This window comes from Alligator sinensis, unplaced genomic scaffold, assembly GCF_000455745.1.
Source record: "Alligator sinensis unplaced genomic scaffold, ASM45574v1 scaffold1073_1, whole genome shotgun sequence".
Classification (NCBI taxonomy): domain Eukaryota; kingdom Metazoa; phylum Chordata; order Crocodylia; family Alligatoridae; genus Alligator; species Alligator sinensis.
Genome location: NW_005842539.1, coordinates 978,117 through 998,905, shown reverse-complemented (window position 1 = coordinate 998,905; position 20,789 = coordinate 978,117). Strand labels below are relative to the sequence as shown.

The following is a 20,789-nucleotide window of genomic DNA, read 5'->3' as shown; positions in this document are numbered from 1 at the left end:
CCCCCCTCTTTCCGTAGTTAGGGCCTTTTGCCTAAGTCCACCCAGGTAGGACCTGGCTTCAAGGCTCCTATCTCCCCTTAAAGCAACTTGGGGTTCATGGCCCTAGTGCGGCACCCCTAGTGCAGCAGGACTTCTTGAGCCCTCTATCACAATGCGTCTTGGTGCTAATGAGTCCTCTTCCATCCCTACACAGCAGCCATAAACCACCGGCATTTTTAACATCAAACTTAAACTATAGACTCCTATGGCTATATAATGAAAATAATAATAAAGAAATAAGAGAGGCAAAGTGCCCACTTATTTTGTGATTGTGCTTCTGTCTCAGTGTGGTGTATTCTTCCCAAAGAGGCTGCTGTAGCTGCCCCATAGTCATCAGGAGTCCCCCTTTCTGCTGCCTCTCTGGCCTTCTCCACTTGCAGTTTATATGGTTCTGGGCTTCCCCTTCCTGTTGTCTCGGACGGCCAGAGCCGACTCGAGTTGCATTTGAAATTGGTCGTACGTTAGGGCGGGCTGGTGAATGGAGAGGCAGACCCAACTTATTGGTTGCAAAAAACTTTACTCACGCCGCTTGCAATCACGACGCAGGTGGTCCGGTCATCTGAACAACCACGCGAGTTGTTCCAGCTGGCGGGGGCCAAGCCAGTTAATCCGTCCGCAATTCGAAGCCGGCGGGGAAAGGGGTACATCTGGGATTGAGCTCGGCGACTGGAAGAAAGATCGATAGGTGATCAATCTATCGATCGGCAGCCGCAAGTCAGATAACTTCAGAGGCACTCTGCAGTGTGCTCAAAGCTCTTCGACTTGGGCGGAAGTCGTGCGGAATTTTAAATGGCCAGCGAGCCAATTACTAGCCGCCACGTATGAATAATTTAGCACTGGCCAATAGCAGGGCACAAATTTGCATTCGAATAGCGGGAACTCTTTGCACCGTGCATTTCTGTGCTGCAAAGAAGAAATGCATCCTGCAAAGGAAACTGCAAATTGGCGGGAACTCTCTCCTACACGCGGGTTCTCAATTGCAGCAGAACACTCTGCCGTGCAAAGGAGCTCTCATGTGGCCAGGAAATTCCATAGTGCCGAGGCACAAAAATCACTGGGTTTTGACACCTGTCACTTGACCAGCTGGCAGGGCTCAATCCTTAACCCCTACTCGACCGGCCGGCCAAGCCCGGAAGGTTCTGGATTTAAAGGGACTGCCCTATTTCTTGGTAACAGGGCTAGGGTTCCCTGTTACAGTGTATTTTTTAAAAAACATTGCTTCAATTTAGGGAGAATTAAACCCCCATGTCATGTACAACCCCCCTGGTATACCAATTTAGCCTAAATCAGTTAAGTCTGATACTACATCCATCCAGGTTTATCTTAAAGTGGTTTTGGCCATTTTGAAAGCAGTTTAAGTGCACTGAACTTCTGTTGCATTACAGATCTGAACTGGTTTCTAATCACTTATACCAGTCTATGTGTAACTTCTGCCCCTAGTCCTTGAGTTAAGCAGCATGGTGTGTTCCCTGGAGCATTTTCATTGCTGTGTTTTTAGGTTTAGCACATGCATGTGGAAGCAGGTGCTCAGGACTATGCTGTGTAGCGAAGCCTGAGAGTACCGGGGCCATGGTATAAAGCAGTGGCTTTCCAATTTTTTTATCTCTAAAATTTACTGCTCTTACCCGCTACACCCAATGTATCTGTGCATATTAATTCTTTAGGAAGTGTTGACACAGATGTCAGTGTGCAGCACTATTACTCTGTCTGCACTAACCAATCAGAAGCTGTACTACCATTTTTAAAAATGTAGATGCGCACCCTTGGCAAAGCACTGAATAGTCCTGGGGCTATATGCATATCCCAGTTTATAAACTGCTGGTATAGAATTTGGCACCCAAGGGCTTGTCAGCAATTCACCAAACAACTATTGGCATCTTTAGGCACCTAAATACCTTTGAAAACCCGGCCCCAATTCAGGAAGGCATTTAAGTACGTCTAACTTTGAAGCTTAAAGTTCAGTGTGTTCCTAAGTGCTTTCTTGAATAGGGAGGTTTTCCTCAATTGGGACCTGTATTCTTAAAGAAACAGTGGTTTTTAAAATACAGAAGAAGCAAAAAGGAGGTGATGATAGTGAAATATGTGGGATTAATAAAATACACATTAATCTTCCATAGCCACAGGTACCAAAATTATTAGTACTCTCTTTATGGAAATCTGACCTGCTAATTACCAGCCAGAGTCTGGGTTACAGATTAGAAAGTTTAATTCCATCTCATTTTAAAGTCTGAATATTTCAGGCAAGGAAAACAGCATCACAGTTAGTAGTTTATATCCACTGCGCACTTCCCCAGTGGGCAACTTGCTCTTAACACTGTTTCCTTGTTGTCATGAAGCATTCTAGGTTCCCAAGCATGGTCTTGTGATTAGAAGGCTGGACGAAGAGACCTGTTTGGTTCTCTGCTGTGCTGCAGATGTTGTGTAGCTTTAGGATAGTCAATTTATCTCCCAGTTCATCATCTAAGATAACCCTTTTCCCTGATGTTGTTTACCACCAGAGGTCATACATGATGTATGTAGTTAGTCCCCTAGTAAGGGCTAGCCTTGAAGGCATTACTGCAGTACAAATGCATAGGCTCCAGCAAAGGATTCTCATCTTCTAGATAAAAATCATTTGCCTAAATTAAAGCTAAACTGGCAGACTTCTAGTGACTGTCTTAAGTGCACAGTGCCAAGCACCAAAGTATCAAATTCTTATTAAAAATATTCCCCTGGAGATTTCTTTATAGAGGTCCCTGTTTCTATTAGTTTCTCTGCTTAAGACACTTGATTTAGTCAGGGCATAAAAAAATAAGATAAAAGCAGCCTTTAGGTTATCCTTTCTTCACAAAAGAAGAGCTAAACACTTCTATATTGGATCGAGGGAGAATTGAAAAAGTTTATTCCTCACTTATAAAATATGCTGACGGGCAAACCAACATCACTGCTGTGCTCTGAGGAGCATGATAAGCCTATTTGAACATAGGTGTGGTTCATGGGAATGGCTGGAGTCTTCAGCATGCTTCTTTGGTCGTGACTGCTCTGTCTTGAGGGCTCCCACTTTTTTGGCTTTGTGACCTCGCCTTACATTTCTTTTAAAAGTCTGCCTCTCTCTTGAGTTCCCAGTGCCTTGAGACCTCTTGATCCTGTTCACAAATCCCTCTCAAACCCTGGCACATCTGAAGTCAAATGCCAAAACTCTCACTGACTGAAGTTCTTCCAGGTGTGCAATTATTCCATCTGCTTTTCCATATACCATTTCCCCAGACTCTTTAGGTAAAATGAGAGTTTTTGCATCTGCCTTGCCTTTTTACCTTCTATGTTAGATTAGGACTACTTCCTTAGCAAGTGAGCATGTGGGCCAGAAATAATAGCATTTAAACAAGGCATATTGTTTCACCAACATTCTCAGCTGAACATATAAAATTACTGCTACTGTTTGAACCACAATTCAGACCTCCAAACTGATCTTTATTTCAGTCTTAAAATACCATGTGCTATGCTTTCAGCAATGCTAGGCTTCTTTTGCATTGTCTTGCAGATCAAAAGCTTTGAGGTGTTAGTCTCAGGACTATAGGTGAAGTAGGTTTGGCGGCCTTAGCTTTGTCTCTGGTAGGCCTGTGCAAAGCAGCTAGTATTCGCTTTGGATTTGGATTCGGCCGATTCGGGGGACAGAAATTTGATTCGGTGATTTGAATCACTGTCCCAAAACAATTCAGCCAAATCTGATTCAGAGATTCAGCTGCTGCTGAATCAGCCGAATCACATAGGCCCATCCCCCACCCGCTCTCCCAGCCCAGCAATGGCTGCCCCGCGTGCCCCAGCTCCCAGCAATTGGAAAAAAAAGCCCGAACTCACCGGGTGCTGCTGGGCAGGATGCAATCCCTGATGTCCCCCACTGCCCCACGCTATGTGGGGGACTCTGCCACAAGCCCTCCTGCCCCCGCCCCCCATGGCTGCCCTGCCCACCCCAGCTCTGGCCATTTAAGAAAAAAACAAACCAAAAAACCCTGTAATCACTGGTTGCTGCCCAGCAGGGGGTGATCCACACTGCCACACGCTGCACAGGGGCTCTGCATGAGCCCCCCGAAGTCCCGAGGCTGCCACAGGAGCCAGTGAGTTCAGGGGGTTTTTTGTTGGTTTTTTTCTTAAAGGGCCAGAGCTGGGGCAGGAACTGGGGGAAGAGGAGTGGGGTTGTGGGTCTTGTGGCAGAGCTCCCCATGCAGCATGGGGCAGTGGGGTGCAGCGGGGATTGCCTGGCAGCACCCAGTGAATAGGGGCTGTTTTTAAAGTACTGGGAGCTAGGGCAGGTGGGGCAGCCATGGGGGGCCTGGGGGAGCAGGCAGGGGATGGGGTTTGGAAGGGGTCTCCCCATGGTCCCCTACCAACTCCGAGTCCAGCTCCAGCTCCCTGCTGCAGCCACTGGAGACTGCCAAAATCATTGAAGCTCTCCGAATCTTTTCCAAATCGATCCGGAGAGCTTCAAATTGATTTGGCCTTTTTATTGGTCCCCTGATTCGATTTGGATTTGGAGATTTGGCCACCGAATCGGGCCAAATCTCCTCCAAATCAAATCGGCACCTGAAGCTTCGCACAGCCCTAGTCTCTGCTGAAAAAGTCATCCACAGTCATATCTGGTATAGTTAGTAGACAGTTAAAGAATGAAAGTAGCATGGAAACTGAATGATCATTTGTCTCAAAGAGAGAAAGCACGCATCTCTGATCCTGCCAGGTCAGGGAAAACAGTTATTGTCAGGGTAGTTCAGTGCTGCTTGGACCATAGCTGTCTGAACTATATTTGGCTTTTGAAAACTTAGATGTGCAGTGCTACCAGATCATTAACGTTCATGACCAGAAAAATTCTTTAGAAATTAACACTGAAATCAACCTGTATAAAATGTGAATCAGTTGAGCATTTCTCAGCCTCTTTAAGGGTTTATAACAACAAATAAATTCTTTCAACAGACTGTGCAGTAAATGACCAGTGTTATTACATAGTTATTGGAGTTTAAAACATTTAGAGATGGGGAGTGTATTCGGTGACCTCTGGACCAGTGCACTTCTTTGTCAACAGGAAAATGGCCAAATCTAAACATTGTAATGCCTGCCAAAGTATACTGAGGCTTTTCAAGACACTAATCTCTTTACTTGCAGCTAAAAACAGTCTTGATATAGAGACTTCACATATTTATACAAATAATGAATCTGAACTCTGCAGACCTTTTTTTGCTTTAACATACAAATACTTTACACGTAGCAATTTCTGCCCTTTACCATTTGCAGAGACTTTGCACCACACCCATTTAATATGTTCTTTTTATTCAGAAAGGTTCGCTCACATGTTAAAACACAATTTATAAAAATAGTATGCTCAATAACCTTATACACTTCAAATAGGTTCTCCTCTCAACAATCTCTCAAGATTGCTTTCACAGTTACTAACTAAAGTATTGATAGAGGAACCAGTCACCAAAGAGTTTGCTTATACTAATTCTTCCCATGGTGTTCTCATCTTCCTTTTACCCTTTAAATATTAGAGGTCTCAAAGGAATGCACTTACCACTCTTCTGGCTCCAGCACACTCAGTATAGTCTGACTTGAAAAGTATTGGGTTTGTGAAAATTTAGAGAGTATATATCATTCTATAGGATCAACTTGAGGACCTGGAGAGAAACTGTTTGACTCTGCAAAATGTTAAAATGGATGGGGACACAGAAGTTCATTTCTGGCCCTTTGGACAGGAGGATTAATGAAGGAAGGAGGATAAAATGGACAAGTTAAATGGGAGTTAGAAACGGCCAAAACTGTCTTGGTGCCAGTGAGTAGATTTTAGTGAGAGTCACAACTATATAAGAACCAAGGATATAGATGGAAAAAGTCTAGATACCATTTGAATAACCATCTTTTATAGGTGCTTCTCTGTCCTAAGCCTGTGAACCTTTTGAAGTTTCCCCATCACAACTTACAACCCAATTAAGCATTTGCATCCATTCCCTTTTCAGAACTGGTGAAACAATAATAGCAGACAAAATTAATGAGTCTCTGGAGCTTGTCACCAAATAAAACTGTGTAAAATCTGTGCAAAGCAGTTGGCCCTAGCTATTTTTTCTGTTCTCTTTATAAAGATTATACTGCATATCTACATAATTTTAGAGCAGTCATAGACAATATTTAGTACTTCCAGTCCTGTAATGCTTCAAAATGGTTTGGAAAGATTAATTAAATAATCCTCTAACATCTTGAATGACTAAATGGCAAGGGTAATTTCATCCCCATTTCACAGAGGAGAAGATTGAAGCAGAGGAAGCTAATAGCTGTTGTTTAAACAATGCCTCAGCGGTGCATTATACCCTATAAGTAAGGAAAGAGGTCCCTGCCCCAAGTAGCTAACAGCCTAATTAAATCACCACAACAGGCAAAGATGGAGGGGCCATGGAGAGACCATGATCCTGCTCCTTTAAAAACTGTTGCATTTTGGTCTCAGTGGGGGCTGTACCAGGCCTTTTAATGATGAGATTTAACTCTGGAGTTCTGTCTCCCAGTCTCTTTCCTGGATCTCTAAAATAACAGGCAGTCACAATTTGCAGGTAGATAGTGCTTTTTCACTCCTAGATCTCAAAAAACTTTTTGAAGGTGGGAAAATATTTCTTCCTGATTTGGAGACAGAGTCATTGAGGTAAGTGAAAGTCATGCTATTATTCAGTACAGAGTTGGGAATACAACTTGTTTTTCCAGACTCTGGACCCTGAACTTGATTCAGAAGACCCCTAGTAAGTGTACCTTTCCAAGGGCACAAGGTTTTCTCCTGCAGCTTTGCCCCGGGGCACTGTGCGTGCTAGGCCATCCGGTGCCACTGCTCTCCTTGGGTTTGCTCTCCTGTTCTCTTGACTAATGCAGAATGGGGGCACTCCATTCCAGGAGCGCACGGAGTTGCATTATAACAGTGCTTGGCATCAGGCAGGCAATGAGGGGAGGCTGAGCAAGAAAGTGTACTACATAATCAATAAACCAGCATATATCATGCTCTCTCTATATAGATTTTCTTCCAGATTTGATATTCTCTAGTCAGAGTTCAGAGTCGTAAAAAGTGAGTATTTTAATGATGGATTCTTTTGGTTCTGCCTTTCTTTGGTGGGAAAGTGCACAGTGCTTTGGTGTACGGCCCACATTTCCCTGTGCAGTGTTACTTTCATTGAGTTCATACTTCATGTTCCTCCCTTCCAGACTGTGCAGATGTACTCCAAACTTAGGCAAGAGGGGGTTTTAGATGGGAACTACATCCGCTTAAACATATGCAATGCTTGTATGTAAGAAAAAGAAAATGAAACACTGACAAAAAATAAAAGAAGTACAAAAGGTAAGGCTGCCCATTGGCTTGATTTTTAAAGATATGCATTTTTTTCTTACCATATTGCAGATCTCGCCTTGCAGATTTTTTCACAAACTGCCAGCCTGAGTCACGGTCTATTAGTAGCTGTCTGAAGGAAAACTATGCCGACTGCCTCCTCGCTTACTCGGGGCTTATAGGTAAGAATTTTATGGGGGACGGGCCTTCTCTCTCTCTCTCTCTCTCTCTCTCTCTCTCTCTCTCTCTGCCAAGAGAACAAGCTATATCTTGAAGGCCCACTGAAAACAAAGCAGAAGTTCATATCCATATTGTGCCATCAGATTGTAGGCACAATCTGGATATGTCTCTTGAATGGTCTCTTGTCTGAAATGGTCTCTTGTCTGAAAGCTCAGGGCTTCAGGGATAAATAAGTCTGTGCAGTTGTCCAAAATAAGGTTGGAGGATAAGGGGAAGAGAGGTTTTTAAATTTGAAGAAAAGGGGTGTAGCAATACATGCAAGTAAATCATACAAAGCAAAGTTGATTGGGGGTTGTTAAAATGGAACAAAATAATATCGTAAGGAGTTGAGTAGAATAAGTGAAGCTGTTGCTTGATGTTGTTTGCAACTCTCATCAGAAAGTCAGGTGAAATGCCTATCGATATATTTAGGGAAAGCTCACGGTGCATTTGAAAAATGAGGCAACAATACAGCAATTCAATCCCATTTCACTTTTACCAACTCTGATTTCCATGATCTCCCCATGTCCCTTTTAAGGGTTTTCTGAGATGCCTGTCAGTGGAAGTGAACTGAGAGCAAATTTATCTCCTGAAATCCTGTCCTTCCCCAACATAATTCATTTTGCCCACTGTCACCTGGCTGACTGTCAGCCTGCTCGGGGATGCTGCTTATACGCGGGTCGGATTCCACGTCCCACACGTTCTGTTTGATTCCTCAGTGAGAAAGCTCATCTCAGGGAAGTTAACTTTCTGCAGACATATTATGGTTGGGCAATAAAGAATGAGTGAGTGTCAAAACTCTGAAACAAGCACATTTGGAAAAAAAAAGACCACTTTTTCAAGCTCGCAGCCTGCACTTGCCATGATTCAGACATAGCCCCTTCTGTTAGGTGTGAAGGTTGCAGCTGAGCCCCTGAAGCAGATCCTGCTGTTAAATAAATGTCTTCCGAGATGCTGTCCAAAACAAACCATTAACAAAATAGAATGGTCTTGCTGGAAAAGGAAGCTAAAAGCAGGGCCCTGTAAAACGAATCAACAATACTGAATGCATTACTGTACCACCTAATGAAAGCGGTAAATATGGATAGGGACTAATAAGAGAAGATGAGGTTTCAAAGAGCATGCTCCAAGATTTAACAGAAAAACATCGTGCAGAAACAAGACCTGAAATGATAAAAAGTCATTTGACTCAACAAAGAATTGGGCCGCTTAGCAATCCAGTCCAGTGAATGAAAGTAAGGAGACTAGCTGCTGGTGAGGAGTAATTCTGATCCTAATAGGAGTCTGCAGATGAGAGCTGCCAGCAAGTTGTTGCTGGATCTAGTGCCTTTTGCAAAGCACTTTATTGGCCCATTTTGCAATTTAACCTTAAGAATGACCCAGTTCGTGTGGAGAGGTGGTTTTGCGTTCCTATGGGCGATGATACTGCAAAAAAACCCCACTTTCTGACATCAGAGACATGAAATGGATCCCTAAGGAAGTGAAATCAAATGGAGATTTAACTTCTGAAGGGGAAATAAACATTTTTCTTCTTTCCTAACAGCCCCCAGACACATGCAAGAAGATGGGAGCTGACTAATGTTACAAGGGTTTATGCCTCTCAGCTTTAACTCTGATAAAACAAGGCGCATACCAAAATGAAAGTGCCATTTTCTGGAACAAGATGGTCTTCATTCTGATCTGAGTGAGACTGGTATTAATCTGAAATAAATTCCACTGTAATAATTAAATTCAAATAAAAACCCTTCAAATGTCCAAGTCTGCCTGAGATCAAAATCTGGGCTAGAATTTTTCTACTGACCCAGGTAAAAAACCATGTAACTATACAAGAAGAGAGTGACATTTTTATTTTTTTACTTCTCAAGGCAAACTATTGCAGATTTATTTGTTCCTCTGAAAGCCAGGGGGCTCTGGCTGATGTGGTTAAGATAAAGTACAATTTCCTTTATTTGTTTAATAAGCCGTTGCAGAAAAAGTCTGAAGAGTTAGAAGCAAGATGTTGTAAAAGTAATATTTATTTCAGGAAAAGGAAGGTTCACCGTGGAATTTAAAGTGGGTCTTTCTGCTCATAGATATAATGAGGTAAATAAGAGGTAGCTGGACTGAAATCAGTGGAACTACAATTCAAATAAAACTTGGTGTGAGTGAGACACTCAGGCCTGTTTTTGTGAGGGAGGTCCTATACCAGATGAATGGAGAACAGATTGGATAGGTACTTTTCTGGATTATGCCATGGTGTGATGTATGGTGCATTATGTTTTACAGAAATACTGACCACCACAGTTTGTAATTTTGGGCTGTTTTTTATATGTTGATAAAAATCGGTAAATGCATTTGTTTTTAAAGTGCTAACCTGCCAGAGGAAAGATACAGGATTATTTCATGTAGAAGAAGCCTAGAGATACCAAAGTGCAAAAATAACCTATTTTTAACATCTCTGTCAAGCACACTGTACCTCCCTCTGACATCACACTGATGTGACCCCCTGTAACTCCACTGATTTCCAAATGAAACTTTTAATTTATTTATTTTTAATTCACTTTCCCTTACTTGTTTTTGGCATCCTACCCTTCCCCTCCCTAGGATTGCATAGGAATTTGCATCAGTAAACTGGGACCTTAGGATGGGGCATATATCATTCTGATCCTGTTACAAGTACCTGAGCTTTTGGCTCAGACCCAGTGACTCCTGTTCTTCCTTTTTGCTGAGCTTCATTTTCTTCCTGCGTTCTGCAATAGGAACTCCCTACCTTGCCGATGTTCCTGTTGCAGGGCATAGATTCTCATTAAGTTTAACAGTTCCTGCTGGGCCTGGGCCAATTCCACTAGTTAAATTATACTAGGGTCACACTTGGGTTAGAGGAACTTAGTTAAACTTTTTTTTAATTCCCTATTCCCACCGTTAATAGCTTCTGAGCCAAGTTGGCTCATGTGCCGAGTTCCAGATCACTTCTACCTCTGTTGAGAGTACTATAGAAAATTCGAAATAGTAAAAATAATAGGCTAATTGTGTCCTATTTTACTCCCTTCCGCTGTGGTTCCCTGATCTGTTAGTGTCCTTCAGCAAAATTTCCAGGATGCCAGCTTAAGAAGCACACAAAAAAATAAAGCAGAAAAAACCCACCACCCTAGGAAACCAAACGCATAATCTGCTTGGGTTCACATCTGCCCCCAGATTTAAATGATAGACTGATTTTCCACTAGCTGCTGTTTCAGCCACTTTGGGTTTTCTGCTGTATATACAGTTCATGTTTTGTATATACATGTTCCTTGTCCTGCCTTCCCGCTGATGCTAATCGTAGCATGGGATCGCTTCTGCTTTCGCCCCGTATTTAGTTCCGCCTTTATGACCTTATTTCTTCTTTGTTGTGAAAGTCTTGCTTTAGAGGCCCCAACTTCCTCAGCACTTCTAGTTTGATCAGATTTTCTCATGTTCACCTATGTTCTTTCCATTAAACCCTCTTCTTTTCCATTTTCTTGCTGCGTTACTTTCTTCTTTTCTCATCATGACTGTCACCTGGTTGAAATATTCAGCTGAAAATCATCAAAGGAGCAATGGGTAGACGTGTTTCATTTGTTTCGTTTTAATTTAAGCAACATTCCTATTCTTATTTATCTGCTGTCAATTTTTCATGCATAGTGCAAGTGATATTTGCCTTTTTTGCAGCATTCTCCACCTGCATTTCATACATTTTGAACCGTGCTATTTACACATGTGATAATCTTATGTAGACTTTGAGCAGTTATTATTAGAACTGTTCGTTAAAAATTAAAAGTACATAAAGAATGCGATTGCGTTCTAATTTAATAACATCCCAAAACAAAACAGAAGATCCTTTGGGTGATTTTTAGCCAATTCCATCTAATTTATTCCTGCATTTCATCAGGATAGCTCTTCAAGTCTGTTTTTCTTTGTCTTCCATTTTGTGTACAAAACTTTTTGAATGCTGACCTGCCCAATTCCCATCCAAGCCTGGGTGACTGAAGCACTACTGACATAGTACCAGGGGTGGACTTGGTACTGTACAGTACTACGTACTGACATAGTATTGCATTTTCTGTTACATCTAGTGCTATGTTTGTTGGCTTGGTATTTGGCAACATTTTTTCATGAGGGTTACAATTTCATGGGTCTCTACTACTTAACCTTCTTCTCTTTCACCTTTACATCCTTATTTGCTGAAACACGGGTCATAGAAAAGTTTGCATTGAATCTCTAGGCTTCTGGGTAAGGTGTATAGGTACCTAAATATATGCCTCGACAACTGCTACTCTCAGTGCAGTTCTGGCCTAATTGCATTGATTTAACTGGCTACAAATAAATGGAGTTATTACAGGTTTGAATGATGCAACTGAAAGTAGAATTTGAGCAACACAGCTTATTTTAAATTAACGCTGGGTTTTTGGTTGTAGCCGTGTTGGTCTAAGGACACAACCAGGCAAGGTTTTTTGGGTAGATGTGATATCTTTTATTAGATTAACTGAGTAGTTGGGGAAAAAAGGTCTTAGCAAGCTTTCGGGTGCAGTCACCCTTCATCAGGCATAGGGAGTCTCTGCCGGGCTGAGACTCCAAGGAGTAAGAGAAGCTAAAAGTATGATGGGATGTCACTGAGACTGTAGATGGATAGAGATTAGGAAAACATTTTTTTTCTAATTGCTTTACCTTTTATTTTTCCTAATTTATCCCTATTTACATTCTCACTGACATCCTGTCACACTTTTAGCTTCTCTCATTCTGCACCCAAAAGCCTGCGAAGAACCTTTTCCCAACCACTCAGTTGGTCTAATAAAAGCTATCACATCTACTCAAAGAACTTTGCCTGCCTATTTTAAATTAAGGACTACATTGGTCAACTGTTAATCAAGTTGTGATGCCTTGTACTGGGAAAGTCATTTACTCATTGGAGTAACTGCTCACCAAGGTGAACAGGGACTGAATAAATGAGATCCGCGGTGCTCAGCTATCTGGCCGGTGAGCGGTACAGGACTGGACAATGGGCCAGATCCAGCCTGGAGTTCATGTGCAGGGTCGGTCAGCTGGTGGGATCTGGCACACTGGACCTGACCCCTGGAAGCAGCAGCAATTAATGCTGCCACCACTTCCCTATTCCCAACTTTCCAGCCCCATATGGAGCTCTACCAGCTCTTACTCAGGGGCCAAAGCAGTTGAGCACCACTGATCTAGTTCAACAGGGAACATACGTTAGAATATGGAATATACTCTTTACTTTGGTTTAGTTGTTAGTAGGCCTGAGCCTGAAATATAAATAGCAAAATGCTTGTGCAGGAATCTGTAAGGGTTAGAAAGATGCATGGATCATATACAGTTTAAGAAATGAAATCTCTGTAGAATTGACAGTAAGAAACAGCAATGATATGGTAACTGGGAAACTGCATAAAATTAGTCCTAGCTGCTTATAAAGATTAATCATACCTTTTCTCACATTCTGCTGTACTATGGGCAAAATAGCCCTCATCAGTGGGTCTTAGACTAAATGCCCTGCAGAGATGTATGTGACAGTTCATGCCTTTTATACCTTGTTTCCGGCAGCCTGCAAACTGAGGGCAAACCAGTCAGGGCACATTTTTAGCCATTTGTTAGCAGCTAAAAGGATAGACCTTCTAAAACGACCCTAAGCATGGGTCTGTAGTACTTCAGCTTAATTCAGCCCTAATTCTGGCTATCATCATATATAATTTATCCTTTGATTGGATAGCATGAAAAAGGGTCAGCTATTACAAAAATCACTTTACTACATGGTATTTTACTGTTTGTTCACAGGCACAGTAATGACACCAAACTACATAGACTCCAATAGTCTCAGCGTTGCCCCGTGGTGTGACTGCAGCAACAGTGGTAACAACATAGAAGAATGCCTGAAATTTCTGAATTTCTTCCAGGATAATACATGCCTTAGTGAGTACAACATTCGAATACAACCTCAGACTTCTATTTGTTAATGTTTTAACGTGTGCTGGATTGTGTTTTTACTTATTTTCTGAATACTTGTGATGCATCAAGGCCACAGCTTTGCATTTCACTAAGTTGGAAATGGAATTGATATAGAAACCAGAAGTACATGAATTCGAGCAAATCTACCTGATGTATTGTTCATGGCCAAATTTATAAATGTGAAAATCCATAATGTAGAAACATATTTCTTCCCACAAATCACAACTTGGTTATATTTGGGGAAAGTCTGTCATGATGGTTTGGTTATTGCAATTGAGAAAAGTCTGATGCATTTGTGTATAATAGGACAAAGTTAGATAAATGACACGCAGATAGGCTGTGAAGGTCTTTATATCTATACAAAGTGAAATATGGACCCTGTTAAATCAATGGCAGAATTCAGTTGCACTTAATGGAATCAGGATTTGATATCCTGATTGGAATTTTATTATCAATAGTCCCAAATATTTAAGATTTAAGCATAAAGTTCACTCACTTGCTTATTTTCAAAAATGAGATTTGGTGCAGTGATTTCATAGGAATTTTTACCTTATGGCGTTAGCAGCCAAATTCACTCCCAAAGTAGGAGCTATTTTAAATCTATTTTAAATCTTGGAGGGGCTTAGTGGTGTCATTTTTCAGATTTCCTTTTCAAACTTCCCATTTGCGAAGAATTTTACAGCTGGATGACAAGGAATGTACACCAGGGCTGGATTTCAGAGGAACTGGAAAAGCTAAAAGAGGTTGGCCTCCTTAGCTTAGGAAAACAAAGGCCTATACACATGCAGCAAGGCGGCTGCTCTGACACACTAATTACAATGCATTGGAGCAGACTCGAGGCTGCTGGAGTGTGGTCATTACCGCGCTTCAGCAGACTCCAGCACCACATGTATCAGTGTTCCCACACTGAAAAATGGTGATAGGGTTGCTTTAACTAAAGCTTGTTTGATGGGTTTTAGTTAAATCACCCCCACTGCCATTTTTCAGTGCGGGGACTCTGATACATGTGATGCTTTGGGAGCTTTAATTAGAGCGTCTTTTGGAGCCACTCTAATTAAAACACCCCCTCCCCCCTACACATACTCCCGGAGCATGTGTGTAAACGCTCAGGGATAACATTATTTCTGTCTCAAAATATGAGAGTAAACACTGGACTGGAAAAAGTCCTATTTAAGCTGAAGTATAATATTGGCATAAGGAGTTTAAGCTGGCCAGGAAATGTTTTAGGCTGGAAATTAGGAAGTTTCTAATCAACGGAAGAGTGAGGCTCTGGAACAGACATCCAGTAGGCATTGTGGTGTCAAACAGCCTAATTAATTTTAAGATTAAGCTCAATCAGTTTGTGAAAGTTCTCCAACCAATAGGGTCTCACCTTGCATTACTTCCATTACTACACTGATGCTCTTATGTGCAAAAAAAAATGACAGGATTAAGCAGTATTTATTGGTGGATCACTGGCTGGAAGAGTTAATCAAGATCATGTCACAAAAAATAAGTTCAGATTGGGCTCCTATATAGGAACAGACACCTCTAGTATCCAGCCTTCCCCTCACCATAGCAGTACTATCTCTTCGACATTACAAGTTGTAATATTTCATAGTTTACTACTTTGTAAATGTGCTCATTACTACCAGGGTTGAGGTTCCTTTTAGGATTTAACACACACCAATCCTTTGTCTTCAGAACAACACATTTTAATGTAGATAAAGTGATGGCGTTAGAGGTTGCTGTGAGATAAATTATGCTCACCTTGGTAGAGACCACTTCTTCATGAAGATATTATAAGTTTTCCTGATGTAATATCATTTCATAGAGCAGGAAAATGTTCCAGTGTCTTTTTGTTAATGGCCCTCTGTGGATAGGGGGCATAATCTACATTTTAAGCTATATTCTGTATTAGTGTTTATATTCATTCTTTATTTGACTATGAAGAACAGTAGGTCCTGATCTTACATACAAACAGCTTCTTAGTCTTAAGCCTATGTATATTAGACCTGGGTGGAAACAGTTTTCCTGTCCTGTACCAATTCCAGCAATTTCTAACATGTTCCTGGGTAGGGACAGACATTACACATAAACTGGTTTCAGTGATCAGAAACTAGTTTAAACCTGTAACAGAACAGATGTTCAGTGCACATAAACCAGTTTCAAAATGGCTGAAGCTCGTTTGAGATAAACCTGGTTGAATGTAGCATCAGACTTAACTGATTTGGCTCAAACTGGTTTATGCAATGTCTGTCCCAAACCATTGGGACAAAAATGGTATCTTTGCCCGTTCTTTGCCAAGAGTAAGCTCCCCTGCATAATAGCCCAGTAGTGAGGGCACTCATATGGGATATAGGAATTCCAGGGTCAACGTCCTACTCCGGTTACAAAATGCATAACTAAGTGTATATTATTATTCATGGCATTATTTATTTTTGAAGTAGCTCCTTACAAGAGAGTTTGAGACCAGCTCACCCCAACCTAGACAACAGCCTGGTGACCAGGGCACTTACCTGGGATGTGGGAGACCTGGGTGTAAATTCTTCACTTTGCTTGATTCATAGATTCATAGAAGTAGGGTCGGAAGGGACCTTGTAGATCATCAAGTCCAACCCCCTGCCCTGGGCAGGAGAGAAAACCAGGCTCAAATGACTCCAGCCAGGTAGACATCAAGCCTCCTCTTGATGTGGAACAGGGACGTGAATCTTGGGATTTCCTATGCCAGGCAATTGCCGTTTCAGCTGGGCTTTTGGCCTTTTGCAGCTTCTCTTGCTTTTGATCAGAAATTTCACCCTGGAGAGAGATGGCCCGACAAAAGTTTACTTAAAGTGGATAATTGCCATGGGAAGCTTCTCGTTGGCATTGACATTTCCTAATTTAAACCATTTCACAAGCAAGTTCCCAACCAGAACTAACGGCACCTTATAGTAAGTGGTGCTAATGAAATCAAATGCATGACTATATCCTAACTCTCATGTATTAACTGCAGTGCATTTGTTTGCAGAATTTGGGACTTACAGATTTTGCAAGTAGCATAAACTTTAAAAAGAGAAGGCACAGGTCCCTGCAGAAATGCCTGTGTTTTAAAACACGGGATTGCATACTACCTTAATTACATTTTCCAAGTTTATTTGGAAAACATTTGACCACCAGTCAGTGGGGTCTTTTATCCCAAGAGAACTTCCACTTAGTTCATTTTCAGATACAGACTGGATCTTTACAAATCGCTTAAACTTTATTTTTACTACCTTTCAAAAATTTTCCTATAGCAGAGCTTTCAGTTATTCTACGCACTTCAGCCCAACCCTACAAACATTTGTGCACACAAACAGTCGCACTATTTAGTGTAGAACTTGAGATATGCAGGTATGTAAGTGCTAGAAGGATTTGAGAGTATGTCCTGTTTGATGGAGAATTGGCAAGCAGGGGGGAAAATACAAAATACAGCTTATAAAAACAGCCAACCATCCACTGAAGCGTCTGAGGTATCTCTTCACTCTTGTGTTTATAGCCTGCATTATACTTGAAGACATACAAATATTGTAAGCAGAAACACAGGAGATGCAAAAATAAAAGATGATTACAAGAGTAATTTTGTTTTGAAAGCTAAAGGAAGTCTCCATATGCTGCTTATTTCCTGCAGCTTCTCTTGCAGGAGCTGGCCTGCCGTTTAATTTAGCCCAGGACTGTCCAGACTCTAAGCCAGGGGTGGTCAAATCCAGCCTGCAGAGCCATGGCATTCGGCCCACGGGGCTCCCCATGGGTCAGGAAATCTAGCAGTAGGGAGTGATCTCCCCCATACTGTACCACATGAGCAAGCAGCTCCCACCTTAGCCCCCTTGCTGTACCGCACTGCAGGCACCCTCGGCACTGTGGGCCACACCACCCCACTTTCCAGGGTGGGAGCAGGAGGCAAAAGCTAGGTGGGAAGGGGGAACCTGGAGACCCCAGATACAGCAGCAGCCAGCGCTTTAAGGGGAGCAGTGGCCAGGTAGGAGCCTGGCGGCTACATATTAATCCCAAGCGGACCTTGTGCAGCCTGTAGTCCGCCAGTCAGAAAGCTCTGAATTTAGGTCATCATTTGGTCACTTGTGTGCATTTACGGTATAGAAAGTATCGTGCTTCACGTTACCTTATTTAAGGATGATCACAGGACAGGAAAATTATTTCAGACAATCCCCACTTGCCCCCTGTCAATCGAACCAATTTTGGTGCCTTTATATAAATCTTTCGCGGTATTTGTTGGCACTCTTAGAGCAAATATTAGAATAAAGCATGTCTTTCTAAGATCAGAGTTAAATGGAAATGATTTTATAAGGAGATGGATGGCAGTGAAGGCTAATATTAATAACTTTCACATATAAACCCCAAGTGAAATTGTTTGATTTCTTATACAATGAATTTGAAATAAGAAATCCCTAAATCCGTTTTGAGTCCCCAAAGACCTGATTAAAAACTGTTTTTCTATTCATTTATATTAAAAAAGCAACCAATTTACTCTTGCCATAAACACACTCTTTAATCCCATGAAACTGTGATAAGCTTTTTAACTTTTATATTCTAAACTTTTAGCTTAAGCATGCTTCTCTCACCTCATTATGCAGATGTTGTTTGGAAACTGGAAGGAAAGGATCATCTTAGTTAAGCCATTTTGTATTTATGGGTCTACTTGTTTTAACGAAACAAGGTGTAGAAATAAATCAGTATTTTGCTGGCTGTTTACAGGCAAACTGGCTTGTTGCAAAACCTATCAGAAGCAGGACATGGCATTCAGGCTAAATCTTAAATCTCACAAATCAAGTTTAGAGGCACTTGCATGGTATGCTAATTTGCTTACATTAGATCTAAGGTTTGGAGCTTCTCTCAAGAATGGCTGAAAACCTCAGTTGGAATACAGTGAGAGAGAAATCTGTGACCCCAGAATTCATATTTCTGACATGTATTCAAAGTTAATTCAAGTAGGCTTATCAAAACAAAAGTTTGAGTTTCTACGCAGAAGGACAGGGGTTTTTTATGTGAAAGAGCAATACCAAAGTTATTTCTGTTCAATAGCAGCAGGTCAGAAATGTCAGTTTTGTTGTCTGTGGTATTTGTTTTTTATGCCGTATTTTCCCTATAATTGTGTTCTACAGAAAATGCAATTCAGGCCTTTGGTAATGGTACGGATGTAAACGTGTGGCAGCCCATCCTACCAGTACAGACCACCACAGCGACAACTACAACAGCCTCCAAACACAGGACTGTGGGTTCAGAGACCACCAACAATGAAATACCCACCCACAATGATTTGCCAGCATGTGCAAATCTGCAGGTAAGAGAAATTTGTAACTGCTGCGGTTAGAAAGCAACACAAAAGTACAAAATGATGTTGATCAGCAGAGTCTGTCAGCTGTTGCTGCACGTGCAGATATCTATATAGTCTTGTATATAGCTGGATTTTGCTCTTTTCATTCTGATGTTGGAGTTCGTTATACTATATATTATAATAGATCACATACTCTGGTATCAAATAAGGAACATAAATAAATAAGAGATTGCATTGGTTCCCTGATTCAGGAAAGGGGATTACTACAATTTTGGCTATGGTCTTAGCATTTCTGCTACCCTGTCAGTGTAAACCAGAGAAAGATAATATATTTGATGAGCTAAATACAAAGGTGACTGAACTGGCTTAAGGTGCACCTTCTTCCAGTCCCTTCATTTCATTAGTTACACCAGTTTAGACATACCATATTTACTTGAATAAATGATAAGGGTTTTCCCCCGATCTGTATGGGGGGGAAAAGTTCTTCATCTTACAATTGCATACAAAGAAATCTCATTAAATACACTATCTGTTGTTAAACTGTTGGCAAAAATGGCATGTTCTCAGTAACTGAAATCAAAATGCAGCCAACACTGAGCAAGACTATTAGGGGTGTGAGAAACGGGCTGCATTTGATTCAGATTCAGCCAGAATCGGGGACAGTGATTCAATTCGTTGATTCAGATCACTGCCCCCAATTCGATTTGTCTGAATCCGAATCTCAAGATTCAATGCTGATTCAGAGAATCAGCGATTCGGACATAGACACAGCTTTAAATGTTTTTTCTACATACCTTGAGGTACCAGGCGCAGCTTGTGAACACTGCAATGCTGGGGTGGATAGAGCATCCTACAGGAGCATGGGGGGCCCCCCCACGTGCTCAGCGGCAAGCCCGGAAGTGGACCAGAAGTACTTCCAGTCCATTTCTGACAGGGTCTGACAGGGAGCACACTGGGGGGCCCCCCTGTGTCCTCCCCAGCTTGGCAGTTGGCCATAGGAGGACCCCAGGTGCCCCCCCCCCCAGACCCAGGAGCCACCAGTCGCCGAGCTGAGGGGTACAGGGGGTGGGGCCCAGCACGCTCTCTGGCAGCCTCAGAAGTGGACCACAAGTGCTTCTGGTCCACTTCCGGGTCTGCTGTCAAGCGCGCTGGGGAGCCCCCAGCCCTTTTGTGGGACACTCCATGTGCCCCAGCATTGCAGCATTCATGAGCCACCTGCTACCTAGAGGTATATATAAAAAAACATTTAAAGCTGTGTCTATGTCTGAATTGCCGAATCTTTCCGAATCTCTCTGAATCGATTTGGAGGGTTCCAATTCAATTTGGAAAGATTAAAGGGTCCTCTGATTCAATTCAGATTCAGAGATTCAGCCACCAAATCGAGCCAAATCTCCGCCAAATCAATTCAGGGACCAAAGCTTCTCACAGCCCTAATGAGTATCAAACAAATGGTCAATCTAGGGTAAACGTACTGATGGGAACCTACAACAAGGATAGGTTAGTGTAGCCCATTTGAATAAGATATATGGTAGTGCCCATTGCACTCAGTTCTGCTCACTGCCAACTCTGTTTCAAGTCATAGTGAGTCACTACACTGAAGATATTTTTATTTCTTCCTCATTCCCACAGCTGAGTTGCACCATTTTTCCCATTTCCAATCAGTCCTTGTTCTTCACCACCCTTAAATGTCTGGCAAACATCACCAAATGGGGTCCTAAACAGCTCACCCAGAATCCCTCTGTTGCCCCCTCGCTCAGCCTGTCACATATGATTACTATGGCCCCACCCTCCATAAGGTGGAACTGCACTGGGTTGCCCTGCGCCTCATCTGCATATAATTTTTTGGATGAATTCAGGACTCGTAAGAACACCAGTTCCAGGCATAAGCAGGGTGCTAATTAGCACATGAATCCTTTATGAGGGGTGTGGGTTGTATCCAGAGTACACACACATACTGCTGAGCTG

General features: G+C 42.0%; 1 protein-coding gene across 1 annotated transcript in view; it reads left to right on the top strand.

The window, feature by feature from the left end:
* The window catches only part of LOC102373503 (GDNF family receptor alpha-1), a gene marked incomplete at its 5' end in the record, with an annotated part of 80,863 nt that overhangs the window by 19,241 nt on the left and 40,833 nt on the right, over positions 1-20,789 (top strand). Inside the window, 3 exons of the mRNA XM_014523802.2 lie at positions 7,436-7,545; positions 13,364-13,498; positions 18,652-18,830. Of these exons, the coding sequence (XP_014379288.1) occupies positions 7,436-7,545; positions 13,364-13,498; positions 18,652-18,830 (424 nt within the window). The remainder of the gene's footprint in view (positions 1-7,435; positions 7,546-13,363; positions 13,499-18,651; positions 18,831-20,789) is intronic.